Source organism: Elephantulus edwardii, unplaced genomic scaffold (assembly GCF_000299155.1).
Source record: "Elephantulus edwardii isolate Elephantulus edwardi_28Jun2011 unplaced genomic scaffold, EleEdw1.0 scaffold00002, whole genome shotgun sequence".
NCBI lineage: Eukaryota > Metazoa > Chordata > Mammalia > Macroscelidea > Macroscelididae > Elephantulus > Elephantulus edwardii.
In genome coordinates, this window is record NW_006399752.1 from 43,101,589 (window position 1) to 43,116,551 (window position 14,963).

The 14,963-nt window shown below is 46.2% G+C and overlaps 1 protein-coding gene across 2 annotated transcripts in view; it reads left to right on the plus strand.

Moving 5' to 3' along the window:
* Window positions 1–283: 283 nt before the first annotated feature.
* The window catches only part of ATXN3 (ataxin 3), a 43,127-nt gene continuing 28,447 nt past the window's right edge, over window positions 284–14,963 (plus strand). For both annotated transcript variants that reach the window (XM_006879115.1, XM_006879116.1), the window contains exons 1-3: window positions 284–367; window positions 13,573–13,737; window positions 14,019–14,063. In XM_006879115.1, the coding sequence (XP_006879177.1) occupies window positions 344–367; window positions 13,573–13,737; window positions 14,019–14,063 (234 nt within the window). In that variant the 5' untranslated portion in view covers window positions 284–343. The remainder of the gene's footprint in view (window positions 368–13,572; window positions 13,738–14,018; window positions 14,064–14,963) is intronic.

A 14,963-nucleotide genomic window follows, 5' to 3' on the forward strand; every position in this document is an offset into this window, starting at 1 on the left:
CTCTCTCTCTCTCTCTCCAGGTAGACTTAAATCTAGGTCTAGTGTCCAAGAATCCATAGCAATGGGTGAGATGCGCAGAAGATCCGCCAGTCGGCAGGGGGCGCTGCAGTAAGCCAGGCGCGGGAGGTGTGAGGACACGCTATAAAGGTCACATGCCTTGGCGTCCCAGCGTTCACTTGCTCTCCACTCCACGTGACTCCCGTCCGTCAGGGTGATTGGCCTGCGTAAGGCAGGAGGGCGGGGCGAGGCTGGGCGGGGCCGGAGGCGGGGTGGGGCGGGGGCGGAGCCGGAGTCCGAGGGGCTGGTTCGGCGCAGGGGGCCGTTGGGCTCCAGACAAATAAACATGGAGTCCATCTTCCACGAGAAAGTAAGTGTCGGCGTTCGGAGCGGAGCTGGCGGCGGCGCGGTGGCGGGCGCGGTGTTACCACCTTCCGGAGGGCTGGGTGGGGCCTGAAGTCGGTGCGGACCCGGGGCGCCTCGAGCCGCCCGCCTCCTGGGCCGGCGGAGGGGAACTTCACTGCTGCCGCCCCCCGAGGCCCGTGCCCGGGACGCCCCGGGGTCCGCGTGGGGGTGAGGACAGGGCCCCGGCCCGCCTGCGCTTCGGGACGCGGGTACGGCACGAGCGGGGGCTGCATCGGCGATTCTCCACCACTTTCCGTAGCTTTTTCTCCGGGGCTCCGCTCGCTGCTCCCTCCCGGCTGCTGGGTCACCTCCCCCCGGCCCTGCCCAGCTCCACCCCGTGTCCCCACGCCCACCGCTGGCCCCCGGGAACTTTTCCTCTGCTGGCGCTCTCGGTTCTGTGTTGGAACCTCTCATACCCTTAGATCTTGGGGGGGTCCTGTGCCCGGCTTCCTCCCGCCCCGGATCCGGGGAACCTCTCCGGGACTGGAGCCCCCATGCCTGGGGAGCTGCCGCTTCGGGAAGCGGAGGAGGAAAGCCCATGCGCCCCGAAGCCGGGAAGGAAGTCGTCACAGCAGTTGTTATGGGATGCGCACCCAGAAGCCAGTTTTGGGGACCATTCTGTGGTTAAGGCATTTGATGGCGAACCTCAAAGGTCGTGGGTCCAAGCCTTCACCATCCACTCTGGCGGGAGGAAGACACAAGGCCGCCCGCTGTCGGGGAAAGCCTTGGAAAACCCTGATGGGTGGATGTTCTCCTCCGCCCTGCAGTGTGCATCTGGGTCGGAATCGATCCCACGGCAGTGGGCTCTGAGGAGCGAACTAGAAGACGGTCGGGGTGTGGTCCACCCAGCCTGTTCTTGCCTTGATGTGTCACTTCGAGTGTGTTGTGCAAAGAAGCTGGCCTTTTCTGACATCCCATTATCACGCCACATGGGCGTGACTGAAACCTTCCTTAGGACAACTTTGACACCGATAATCTTATTTCATAATAGTTTCCGTGTTTGGAGAGGGTTGCTGGGAGGTCCTTTGAGTACTTGTATTAAAACATGGGAGTGAATGGGCGAGCTCTGGTGGTCTCGTGGCAGGACGCTGCACTGCAGTTCCAGAGGCGCGTGGTTCAAATCCCGATGCTCTGCTGGAGAAGGAGGGACAATCTCCTCCTGTGCCAGTCAGATCCGATGTGACGGTACACACACACACAAAAATGATAAAAAATTAAAAAAAAAAACAACAAAAAACCTGGGAATGATGGCTGGCCGGAGACATTTTGAAATGCAGGTGCATACACCGCACACACATGACAGCAAGAACCAAGAGAGGTGTGTTGTATGAAAGATCGTAACACATTAAGTGGAATGCTTGTTAAAGTAGAAAACATTGCAGGAAATTTTGGAGTTGGAGTTGTATGTATGTATCTATGTAAAGATAAGACCTAGTGGTATAGTTTTTGACTTACTTGACGTATTTTAGGAATTTTGTTGTTGTGTGCCTTGGAGTCAGAACCTACCTCCAGGGGATTTGTCAGTAAATCATACTGGAGGAGATTGCCCATCTTTTTCCCCGGGAGCATCTGGTAGATTCAAACCTTGTGCATTTGGGATTGCAGTGCAGCTTCTTAACTCTAGGCCACCAGCGCTCCCAGGGATAATGTTTTTTGGGTGGGTTTGGTTTTGTTTTGTCTTTTAATGACTTCTGAACTAGAGAAGTTTAGCTGCTCAGAACAGGAGATCAGGGTGCAGAGAACTTTATATAGTTTTCAAAGTTTTGGCACCTGGACAGATGCTTTGGTGAGGAAGATTTTAAACATTTTTGTACACATTGCTTTTTGTGGTGTGTTTTTTAACCAGTCCTTATTAACCTTTCTTGGACAGATTTCAGTGAAAATAAATGCTAGGTCCTGGATTGAAGGAAGCTTAGGTTAGCTGCCCTGGGCTACTGAAGCTGTTCACTTACCTGGAAGCTATCTGTGTGGAGAGTCTTGAAGATTAAGATGCTCACCTCTGAGCAGGTGCTCCAGAAATCTGTTTCCTCTTATCTCCAGTTTCTATCCACTTAGCAGTTAACCCTGTGCTGTCTTTAAAAAATACAGAGTAGCCCAATACTGTGGAGGGGAACTGACTCATAGCTGACTCCAGCAGGTTTTCAGAGGCTGTAAATCTATAGCGAGGAGATTGCCCTTCCTTCTCCCTCGGAGAAGCTGGTGGATTCGAACTGCATGTATTCGGGATTGCAGTGCAGCTTCTTACTACTACACCAGCAAACTAAGAGCTCTTATATTAAAATTCTTTAATATGGAAATACATATAATCATAAGGCACATCCTTAGTTGTGTCTACAAACGTGATGCTGAGGATTTATTGTTCAAAATGGATTTCCTAGCCATCAGCTTTGGCTTTCACCGCGTAAATGGGAAGGACCTTGAAACAGGGAGCCTATAAAATAATCATAGCATCAGTCTGTTTTCTTCATCCCACTAAGTTAGAGCAAATAGATTTAACAGCACCAGTGGGAATCTCACTTCTGGCAAGGAAGAGGAAGCAGAGTATAGCATGCGTCCTTTGGGCTCAGAGATCCCTGTGCCAGTCAGACCAAAGCCTGCATGAGAGCAGCAGGCGCCTCAGCAGAGAACCAGAGGCCAACCTGAGACAGAGCTAACGTGGAGCTGTCGCCCCGTGGAGCCAGAGCCTGGGCCTTCACCCAGCTTGCTGGAGGAATAAGGAAAGATGTCATCATTGGTGGACTATAAGGAGCTTTGTGACACTGACCCAAGCTGTGAGGCTGAGGGTCAGAGGGCGTTTGAGCACACTTGAGAGGCTGACTTCCCTGAGGACGTCTGTCCTGCTGCCAGCCTGAATTGTAGCCTGTTAAGTTCTCTGAAAAACCCTGTGACTGTGAGTATGGCTCTGTGAGATCTGTGTGACCATTGCAGTGGATTGAAGGGCCCAGTAGAGCAATACAGTTGATGTTGGAATTAGTTGAAGTAAGTTCAGGAGAGTATGAGACCATGTCTGTCTTTAGAACCGGTTGTTAATGGCGACAGATCCCTTTTGTGGAGTTAGTTGTAGTCAGATACAGCCATCCTAATATTGTCTGTACTTGTATAATAAGTCACTCCCTGATCTCTGATGGCCTAGTGGCAAGAAGCTGCACTACAATCCCGAAGATACAGTTCAAATCCACCAGATGCTCTGCTGGAGAAGGAGGGGCAAACTCCTCCTGTGCCAGTCAGATCCAGTATGACAATACACCAAATTAAAAAGAAAGAAAATTTAAAAAGAAAAAAAAATCACTGCCAGGACACACTCCTCCCCCTTAATCTAAGTGTGGTTTAGTGGTAGAATATTTTTATCTTTTCTGTGAGAGCTCTGAGTTCATTCCTGGCCATTGCACCCCATATGCCATCACTGCTTGTCTGGCAGTGGTGTTGATGTGATAAATTAACAGGTTTCACCAGAATTTCCAGACTAGGAAGAAAGACCTGGCAATCTACTTTTGAGAAATTAGCCCTTGGTAACCCAGTGGACCACAGTGATCTGATCGGAAACCAGTCCAGTGATGGCACCTGATTGGGCATCATTTCAGTCTGTGTACATGAGGTCACCATGAGTTTAATCTGCTCAGAAGCAGCAAACAGACCCAGATTTGCAGAGACAAAGCTGTCGGACCCACATCACGGAGGCTGCTTCAGTAACAATAGCAGAGGAAGTTGACACAGACGGTCCTGACCAGGGAAATGTCTGTTGTCACAGTGAGAGTGGCTCCTCCACCAGATCAGAGAAAAGGACAGATAACGTTTTTATATTACATGATCAGGAACTAAAGGTTACAGAATTTACAGTTGGCTGAAAGACCATTTGGGGAGTTAAAGGTCGGATAACTACAGGAGACTGTGCAGTAACAGGTCTATTATACGTAAGTGGAATTACTGCATGATTGATCAAGAAGTACAAGCCAAAAAAAAAAAAAAAAGTACAAGCCATTCAGTTTACTGCAGGGTAGTCCTGGGACTCTGGACAGGACTGGATTTTCTGGTAACCTGTGCTTCTTCAGTCTCTCTGTTTCTGGAGTGCCGCTGGAGAGACTGAGATAACGTGTCTCTGGGTTCATGGGGGAGCTGTGTATCTCTGACAGTTCCACCCACCCGCCACTTCTCGGGAAGGAGTTGGAGGATCTCCTGTGTGTGTGCAGCCGCGGAAACTCACGGCGAGTCAGCCTTAAATTGGTTTCCACTTGACAGCACTGAGTTCGAGGGTGTTCTTAGTTCCTCCCGATCCTCCCTAGCTTCTTGTATCCATTTAGCATGGCAAACATCTGTAGAAGCAGCAGTTGAGAAATAAAAAGACATGGTGTGTTTTGCAAATTCACTGTCAGAGACCTCTTTAACATGCTAAAGAGCAAAGATGTCAGTTTAAAGACCAAGGTGTATCTGACCCAAGCCAGGATATTTTCAGTTGCTTCATACCCATGTGGTAGTTGAACTGTGAATAAGAAAGACCAAAGAATTGATGCCTTTAAATTGTGATGTTGGCAAAAAATACTGGATGTACTATATGAACTGCCAGAAGAGCACACGAATATATCTTAGGAGACCTGCAGCCAGGTGTTGCTTGGAAGTAAAGGGTGGTGACGCTTCTTCTCATACTTTGGACTACTCCCCGGGAAAGGAGGTGATGCTTGGAAAGGGTGAGGGTTGTGTGGAGGGGCAGTGAAGGAGAGGAAGGCCTTCAGTGAGATGACTTGACAGCAGCGACTGCGCAGTGGGCCTGAGCACGGCCTGGCTGAGTACATGAGGATGTTGCAGGAGAGGGCAGAATTTCGCTCCTTTGTTCCCGGGGTCCCTGGGAGTCCAAGCTGACACTTACTTAACAGCAAAGCTGAGCCTTAAGGGAGCCCTGGTGGAGCAGTGCTTAAGTAGTCTCTCAGCAGTTTGAACCTGCCAGTTGCTCCTTAGGGAAAAAAAAACCTTGGTGGCGGCATTGGTGGTGGTGGTATGTGCAGTGGAGTCACCTGCGACTCATAGCCACCCTGTGCACAGTTGGCTCGGAACTTTGCCCAGTCCTGAGCCAGTCTCACTGTCTCTGAGACACCCCCTCCCCAGTCTCACTGACTCTGACACACCTACCCCCCAGTCTCACTGACTCTGACACACCTACCCCCCAGTCTCACTGACTCTGACACACCTACCCCCCAGTCTCACTGACACGGACACACCTACCTTGCCCTAGTCACTGTATCAGTCCATCTCATCTGTTGTGCCTCTGTAACAGTTACAGCTTGTGAAACCTCTGTGGGGCAGTTCTGCTCTGTCCCAGGGTTGCTGGGTCGGATCAAGGCCCTGCAGCCATCGAGACCCTGAGAGTGGATGGCCTTTCTGACTTCCGTTTTGTTTTGCTAGTTCATGGACGATTGCTTTCCCTCGTGTTAGCACTTCTATTGCCGACTGTGCTTGGTGTAGACCTTGTGCCACTTGTAGTTGTGCTTTACGTTAAAAGTGCTCTGAAGGGCGCTGGGGGGGCCTCCATGGGAAGGAGTAGCTCTGCTCGCCCAGGGGCCCTGGCTTTCCCGTGTTTGGAATCCACCTGCCACATCGTGGGAGGAAGACAGTCCCTTCCTAGGTAATTGCTAGCGCTGGAAGCCTTGTGAGTTCCACTGTGGTGGCGGGGATTGAGTTAATGTAATGTGCACCTGGAATGACAGGAGAGCTGTCATTAGTGAAAAGATCCTGAAGATTGGCCTGTGACCTCCGTAATACTCTTCTGTGAGTGCTGCTTCTTAGCTGCCTTTAGGGTATTTGCGGCTCAAACCCCAAGGCTGTGACTGAGGACGTGGCAGTAGCCCAGGCTCTGAAACCTCTGCCCGTTTGTATGGCAGCTCTGCTGCCCACTCTGATGGTGAGCCACTTACTCGAGTGCACTTTTCTAGGATGGGAAAGTGGTCAGGTGTCTCCCTCAGAGTTATTGATAGCAGCTCACATACAGCAGCACCAGCAGTCCCCTCAGACATAGGCGTACTTGGGGCCCTGTCTGATACCCTAAGTGTCAAAGCTAGAAGAGTGCCGGCCGTTGTCATTGTTCTGTGTCGTTGTTCAGGCTTGTGCTTCCTGCACCTCGTGGGAGGCAGGTCAGGAACACGTGAGCAGATGAACGGCTGCTGGCTTGCATCTTTAGTTCCCTGCACAGTTCTGAGAGGGTAACCCACTGCTCACCAAAAGGCTGCACATGCCTGGCAGTTCAAATCCACCACCTTGCTGAGGGAGGAAGATGGACAGTCTCTTCCTGCCAAGCTGGCTGGCCTCAGAAACCCAGTGGCAGACGGCTTTGAGTTCACTCAATGCCAGCCAGTTGATTTTTCCCCCTCTGGTTTATGCCTGGTCTCCACTGTAATTTATGGTGTCCCTGGAAGTTAGAACTAGGTCTAGGTTGGTTCTGAAGACTTAGGGGTCAGGGGCGAGGGCACAGGGACAGGAGTGGGTTAATGGCAGCCCCCCTCTGTGGTTTTACTTCTTGGAAGAATTGGTGCTGTAGCCTCTACCTCTAAGGTTCCAACACAAAATGTGGACATGAAATCAGGGTATTACATATCCTGCAGCTTTGGTACTAGCAGATCAAACATCTGTTCAGCTCTGCATAAAGCTTCACAACGGGTGACTCATCCAGTGGTGCCTGAAGCTGGTTTGGGAGGAGAACACAATCTTGGGTTGGAACAGGAGTTGTTCCACATAAAATTTGCTTCACTTTGGACTTTAAAGTGACTTCCTACTTGAACTGGACAGTTTGTTCTCTGGACCGTCTCTGCCCATATACAGAACTTGTTGCCTCTGGTTTTATTTTCAGATATTTATTTCAAAGCAAATTTCTTTTTATAATGAATTTTTTTTTAAACATCATAGTTTTGAACGCTGCCACTAGTAAAAGTCAGACTACTAACTGAAACATTAGCAGTTCAAACTACTCCCTGCTGCTCTGGGGGAGAAGAATGAGGCAGCAGAGACACTTCAAGATTTACAAACTCGATAGAGTCTCTGCGAGTCAGGATCGCGACTGAATTGGGTTTGCTTTTGGTTGTTTCTGTATATAACGTTGGTGACCAGAGTTTGAGAACTCCAAATGTGAGCACAGATGCCAAGACAGAAAGTTTTATATCATGAAAGCTTTCTGAAAACCTGGGGTTTTCAATGTGTGGAATAGTAATATCTTAGTAGGGGCTGCCTGAAGAGGTACATAATACCTATCCCTAAGGCTGGGCTCTATGGGGAGGAATGTGGCATCAGGATTAGGGGAAGACTCATCAACAACTTGTGTTATGCAGATGATACAACGTTGCTTGCCAAAACTGAGTAGGACTGGAAGCACTTGCTGCAGAAGGTCAAGGACTACAGCCTTCAGATGGATTGCAGCTCAACATCAAGAAAACAAAGATTCTCACCACTGGGTCCATTGACAATATCATGATAGATGGTGAAGAGATTGAGATTGTTAACATATTCTGCTTGCTTGGCTCCACAATCAACATTCTTGGTACCAGCAACCAGAAAATCAAAAGTCGAATTGCATTGGGAAGGTCTGCTGTTAGGGACCTCTCCAGAGAACTCAAGAGCAATGATGTCAGTCTGGAGAACAAGGTGCGCCTGAATTAGGCCATTGTCTTCACAGTTATTTGCTATGCATCAGAAAGCTGGACAATGACTAAGGATGGTGGAAAGAGAGTTGATTCCTTTGAGTTCTTCTGGAGAAGAGTATTGAATATATCATGAACTGCTAGGAGAACAAACAGGTTCGTCCTGGAGAGGGTGAAACCAAGGTGGCTCCTTGGAGGCAAGGATTCTGAAGCTCCCCGTAGCAAGAAGAGACCAGTGTTTGGAGAGGGACATCATGCTTTGGAGGGACAGCTCAAGAGAGGAAGACCCTGGATGAGATGAATTGACTCAGTGACTAGATTAATGGGGGTAGGTCTGTCAGAAACAATAAGGTTGGCTCCGAATAGAGCAGAGTTCAGGGCTGTTGTACATAGGGTCTCTGTGAGTCTCAAGTGACTTATGACACCTAACAGCCAGTTCCAACTATAGGTTTCTGAGACTGTAAATCTTTAAGGAATCCAACTCCCCTCTTGTTCTCTTGAGGAGCAGCTGGTGGATTTGAACTGGTAGTCTTTTGGTTAGCAACACAGTACAACCTATGGCATCACCTCTGCTCTGTTATAGTACATCCAGGAGTGCGCACATCACAAGAGGAGAGCTCAACACACATATAAGTAACTCTTGGATCAAGGAACAGAAATTGACCTTCCTCTTAGAGGTCATGGCTCTGTGCCGCCTCCAGGTGTTGACTCTCTGGTGATGGGTGAGAACCATCCTTGAAACTACTATCCTGTATTGAAGATGAGCTTGGTCAAGTTTCTGAGCTTTTCTAAGTAGAACCATATATTGTTGTAAGATGCCATCAAGTAGACTGTGACTCATAGGAACTGCAGGTTTGAACTTGACCCTGTAAGAACCATATGCTATTATTATTGTTACATGCTGTTTACTTGGCACTGACACATGGCTGGTCCTCCAGTGGGTTTTCAGAGGCTCTAAATCCCATAGGAGGAGATAGCCCGCCTTTCTCCCTCGGAGTCGCTGATGAATTAGAACGGCAGGCCTTCCGGGTTGGCAGTGCTTGTTATCACTGAACCACCAGAGCTCCCTTCGCAACCACATAATGCACTTGCCTTAACATGCAGCACTTCTCACCGGCTCAGGTAGTGAATTCGTTCTCCTTGTTAGGCAGTATAATGTGATTTTTTTATGGATAACCCAGTTTGTTCTATGTTGATAGGCGTCTGTGTAGTTTTCATTTGGAAACCATTATCAATAATGTAGTACTACTATGAATTTCTTTAAACAAAAGTTATTCTGGTAAGATATATTTAATGTAAAATCTGTCTCAATCTTTTTCTGTGTATAGTTTAGTAATATGAATTTCATTCATGATACTGTATGCGGAAATACTACTACCTATTTCTAAAATGTTTTCATCACCCCAAATAGAAACTTTGTGCCTGTTTAGTAGTAACTTCCTGTTTCTCCCCCTCCGGTCCTGTAACCTCCAGTCTACTTTCTGCTTTTATGAATTTGCCTGTTCTGGTTATTTTACAAAATTGGAGCCCTGTGATTCTTATTTGTGGGTCTCTTAGAGTACTTTTATCAACACTGATGTTGCAGCAGGTATTAGAACTTTAGTCCTTCTGTTGACTGAACAGTGAGTGTTCCATTGAATAGTCCACCACATCTTATCTAGTCATCTGTTTGTTGGGTCTTGGGCTGTCTCTACATTTTAGCTGTTGTGATCAATGCTATGTGAACTCTGGTGTACAGGTGTCTGTCTGAGTCGCTGCTTTCAGGTCTTCTGGGTGTACATCCGGGAGTGGAGTTGCGAGTCTAAATGGCAGTTCTGGGTTTTCCTTTTTGAAGGCATCAGGGAGCTCTCCCCGTAGCTGCTCCATTTTAACAGCCTCATCAGCAATGTGCAAGCATTCCCCCTCCCCCCGCTTGTTATTATATTACAATTTTTTATGTATTATGCCCTTCCTTATCTTTGAAGGTGGTTTTTCATTCTGAAATCTATTTTATCAGAGATTAGTATTGCTACTCCTGCTTTTTTGAGGTTACCATTTGCTTGGTAAATTTTTTTTCAGCCCACCTTATGTATTATGGATGTTGTTGTCTGGATGAGTCTGCTACAGCTCAGCGACTCTGTAAACAACAGATCTGAGCCTCCCCTCTCTTGCGTTATCTTCATGAACTCCATCATGCTCAAGTCCCTTGCGGTTGTCACTATATCGAGCTGCTTCATTTTGCTTCTTCCTGTACATCACTGGCCCTCTGCTTTTCCCAGCATGATGTCCTCTTCCAAGGACTGATCTTTCCTGACAACATGTTTAAAATAAGACCCAGTTTCACCCTCCTTGCTTCTAAGGAACACATCGTTTGCACTTCCGCCAAGACAGATGTGTTCATTCTTTTGGCAGTTCATGGAATATTTACTGTTCTTCTCTAATACTACAGTTCAGAGCTGTTGATTCTTCCTCAGCCTTACTCATTGTCCAACTTTCAGATGCATAGGAAGCAATTGGAAATTTCATGGCTTGCAGGAGGCTCACCTTAGTCTTCAAGGGAACATCTGTGCTCTTTAGATTTGCTCAGTGCAACACACCTTTGGATTTCCTGACTGCTGCTACTGTGTGTGTTGTAATTGTAGATCCAAATACATGAAATTATTGACACCTTCACTCTTTTCAATCAATCATCATGTTGCCTATTAGTCTAGTGGTGAAGATTTTTTTCTTGATTTTGAGATGTAACCAATCTTGAAGGCTGTCTGGTCTTCAGTAAATGCTTCCAGTTTGTGCAAGCAAGGTTGCCTAACACAAGGTGATGAATCCTCCTCCAGTCCTGATGCCACATTCTTTTTATGGCTAAGAACACATTGCCACATACAAGGTCTTGATGACTTACTTCCGTGTTTTCCTTTAAGAGTCTTATCCTTTAGCTCTTAAATTGAGATCCATTTAAAGTTCATCTTTGTGTATGGTGTGAAGTTGGGTCCAAATAATTTTTTTATTATTATATTTCATTATTTTTTGTGTGTACCGTCAAATCAGATCTGACTGGTACAGGAGGAGATTGTTCCTCCTTCTCCAGCAGAGCATCTGGTGGATTCGAACCATGTACCTCTGAGATTGCAGTGCAGCTTCTTGCCACTAGGCCACCAGAGCTCGCCCAAATCATTCTTTCATGTAAGAAAATCTAGCATTGTTCACTGAATAGATTCTGCTTCTCATCTGGAATTGTCTTTCCCCTTTTGTTAAAAGACAGTAGGCTTTTGCTGTATGGGTTTATGTATCAATTCTCAGCCCCACTATCTTATTCCCCAGTATACCTTTTTTATACTCTTTTAAAAAAAGAAATTTGTTTTAAGACATTAAATTAGTTTAACTGTGTTAACATGCTCCTCTATATAGAAATGTATTTTCTCAACAGAGGGTACTGCTGTTATAAATATAAAAGCCACAAAAATATGCTCATTTTTTCCTAATAATGTCATTAGAGCTTAATTTTTAATATTTCTTTCTTTTGCTTTCTTTTTATTTATTATTATTATTATTAATTTTTATGAGAGTTTATAGAGACTTTAGATTTCTGTTCATTCATTGTACTTTTCTCCCTGCCCACCCCCTTCCCCTAGTTTGCTCTTCTCTTTGAAAAGTAAAATTCTTTCATTGTTATATAATCCCTCCCCCCAAGTTCACTCCACTGTGCAGCCTTCATTCTGGACTCCTGTCATGACAATAATGCCTAATCACATATTCCTTCTAAACAGTCTCTCCCTCATCTGTTTCAATGCAGTCTACATTATTTAATCCCCTTTTCAGTCTGCCCCCAACCCCGATGTCAGTCCCATTTTACAACAGTGGCACCATGCAGTATTTGTCTTTTTGTGACTGAGATCTTTCACTCAGCATAATGTCCTCCAGGGTCACCAATTTTGTATAATTTTGTATAATATTGCATGAGTTCCTTGTTTTTCAGTGCACCAGAGTATTCCCTTGTATGAATATACCAAGCTTCTCTATCCATTTGTTTGTTGTTTGGGCACCTGGGTGTTTCCAGCTCTTTGCTGTTTTGAACAAAGCTGCAGTAACATGGATGTGCATCTTTTGCTTTCTTTTATTTTGTGATTTTTTTCTGTCCTTTATCTGAAAATTGAAAAAAGTTAATTGGCAGTGGAATTCCTAGATTCTAGAAACTATCTGACTTCAGTGAGCACTCCAGATTGCCGGTGGTTTTGCTGTTTTGGAAGGAAATCTGTCACTCCATTGAACTCACATTGTATTGTTTGGTAAGAGCAGTTCTCTGGGTGGGACTGCAGGCAGAAGGGAGAGTGGAGGCCCCGGAGTCTTTAACTTGTCAGGGTTGCACCTTGCGAGTACCATCCCCAGTGGCTTCACGCTGCTGCTCTGTGCTAAATTATGAAGAGAAACTTCTCTCAGCCCTCATTTATCCTCTCCTCAAGCTCTCTCAGTGTTGCTGTTCCAGTCCACATTGTTCCATTCCTCTGTACACATAAACTTTGCATCTTTTTCAGGAGTTGAATTTTTCTCAAGAAAATGAAATGTCTTGCAAGGTGATGCTCTTTGGGCTCAGCATGTAACATAGCTCAGTGCAAATTGCATAACATCAAGACATGCTTAATTAAGGAATAGGCCTTCCTTGGGAAGGAAGGAACTTAAGAGGGCCAAGATTTGCAGAAGAAAGAAGATGTCATCTCTCAGAGAGGCATGCTGGGTAGCGTCTGTGGATGTGAGCCACACTGCAGTCTCCCTTCTGAAACAGCCAGCATCAGAAGGTGGAATTGTTGGGGGTAGGGGAGTAAGAAATAGGCTGCTTAGTGCTGGAAACTCTGGATGGAGTTGGGGTACCTGCTGTTTACCCAGCTATCTCAGCTCGCTGCCTGGTTCCCTGAGGCCCTGGGGTCTGTCAGGAGTGGTGTCCCTGCTGGGCTTTGATCTGTCCCTCCTCCTGGCTCATCCAGGAGTCAGCTCCAGACGTCCTTTGTGGACTACTCTGCCCGTTATACTGGTGTCCATTATTTACAACCTTCTCTGAAGAGAAACTAAGCACCAGGACTCCATGTCTTCAATGGCATACAGCCATTTTTCTCACCTGTGTCAATCTCTGATATTTGAAATTCCGTAAACAGGTACAATGATCGAGGAAGGAGTCTCTTGTTAAAAGAGCAAATGTCCTGGGAATTGAAATTCCCTTGCAGGATCATGAATTCGCCACAAAACCTCCGGATGTGCACTTCTTTACGCTCTGAAAATGAGAGTGGTTAAATGTTTTTATAGAGTAATTTTTAGTATAATAGGAAGTTTAATGTGTTTGGTAGATGAAAACGTTTGTCTTAATATAAATTATGTTTATATGTTTTACTCATTAGCTAAATAATTAGAGAATTAGGAAGTAAATGTTCACCAGTGAAAACGTGTATCTGTATTAACCAGGCATGTCTGGAAGCTGAAAAGGTTCTGACTGTGTTAAAGCTTACATTTCAGTGGAGGGCAAGAAACTATATAAATTTACTAAACAGATCACATTGAACCTGTTTTTCTTTTCTTTTGAAATGCTTAGCAAGAAGGCTCACTTTGTGCTCAACACTGCCTGAACAATCTGCTGCAAGGGGAATATTTCAGCCCCGTGGAATTATCCTCAATTGCACACCAGCTGGACGAAGAGGAGAGGATGAGAATGGCAGAAGGAGGCGTTACGAGTGAAGACTACCGGACATTTTTACAGGTGCTGCTTGTACACTCACTTGATGTCTTTTACGTCGTTCCCCTCGTGAGATATAATTAAAACCCAGAAAACATGGTCCATTCTCTTTCCTTTTTTTTTCTCTGTGGGTTCTGTGGAGAAGGGATGGAGCAGTTTCCCTTCAGCATCTGACTTGGTAATTACAGCTCTGCTCTTGACTTTGTGAGGGAGGACGCGCAAGGTGTTATTTCAGATCCGCACACTAATGACAGTTCTCACCCTTTTCTCCTCCCTGCCTCCAATCGCCTGTCACGGCCGAGCAGCAGCCTTCTGGAAATATGGATGACAGTGGGTTTTTCTCCATCCAAGTAAGTAATGGTAATCACGTACCAAGTGAGGTCTGCGTCAGGCACTGCCAACCTCAGCGCGTGAGTGGAGAGTGTTCCCCCAGCCTTCTGCAGTCAGTGTCACAGCGAGTCTATAGATGATATGATTAATATAAGTAATCCTTAGAACAGGCCTAGCATTTTCCATAGGTCAACCTGAAAATTAGGATTGCAGAGTCGTAATTTAGAATGCATTAATTACTGTTGTTTCTAGTTACTACTGAGTCTGCCCCACTCGTCTTAGAGTGGGGCTTTTAAAATTACTCTGAGATTATTTAACTTACAAAAACTATAATTCCAGTAAGTCATAAATTTTCAAACTTAATATCTCTTGGGCACATTTGAGAAAATGCAGCTTCCATTTTCTCCTCAGCCTACCAGAATGGAACTTTGTTATGGGCTCTGGCTCTCGAGTTTGGTTTTTTAATTCCCCTATGATCAGTACTTTAAACAGCTAGCTTCCCTTGAATTTCTCTGATGTCCACATGTACTTGTGAGATTCTTCGGTCATACCTGTTTCTCGCTCATTCTGTCCTAGAAGGGGACGTCTGAGTTGCACCCGTAGTTATTTCAGAACCTCTCTTGAGGGACCTGCTTCTGCTGATAGTCTGTTTGCTTCCGACCTGTAATAGACCGTGTTGGACTCTTCCTTCACCCTTGTTTCCTCTAGGGCTTTGTTGTGCATCTCTGCTGCGAGGCTGGGCGGATCGGGAGTGGGTTTGGGTTCAGCACTGGCCATTTCCTGTTTGTGTGGGGCTGCTATGAGTCCTGGTCCACTTTCCCCCCTTTTGCTTTTTTAAACACTTTTTTGTTCTCTAGTTTTTATTGTGATTTGAGTGAAGGTTTGCAGAGCATGTTACTTCTCTGTTAGACAGTCCATAT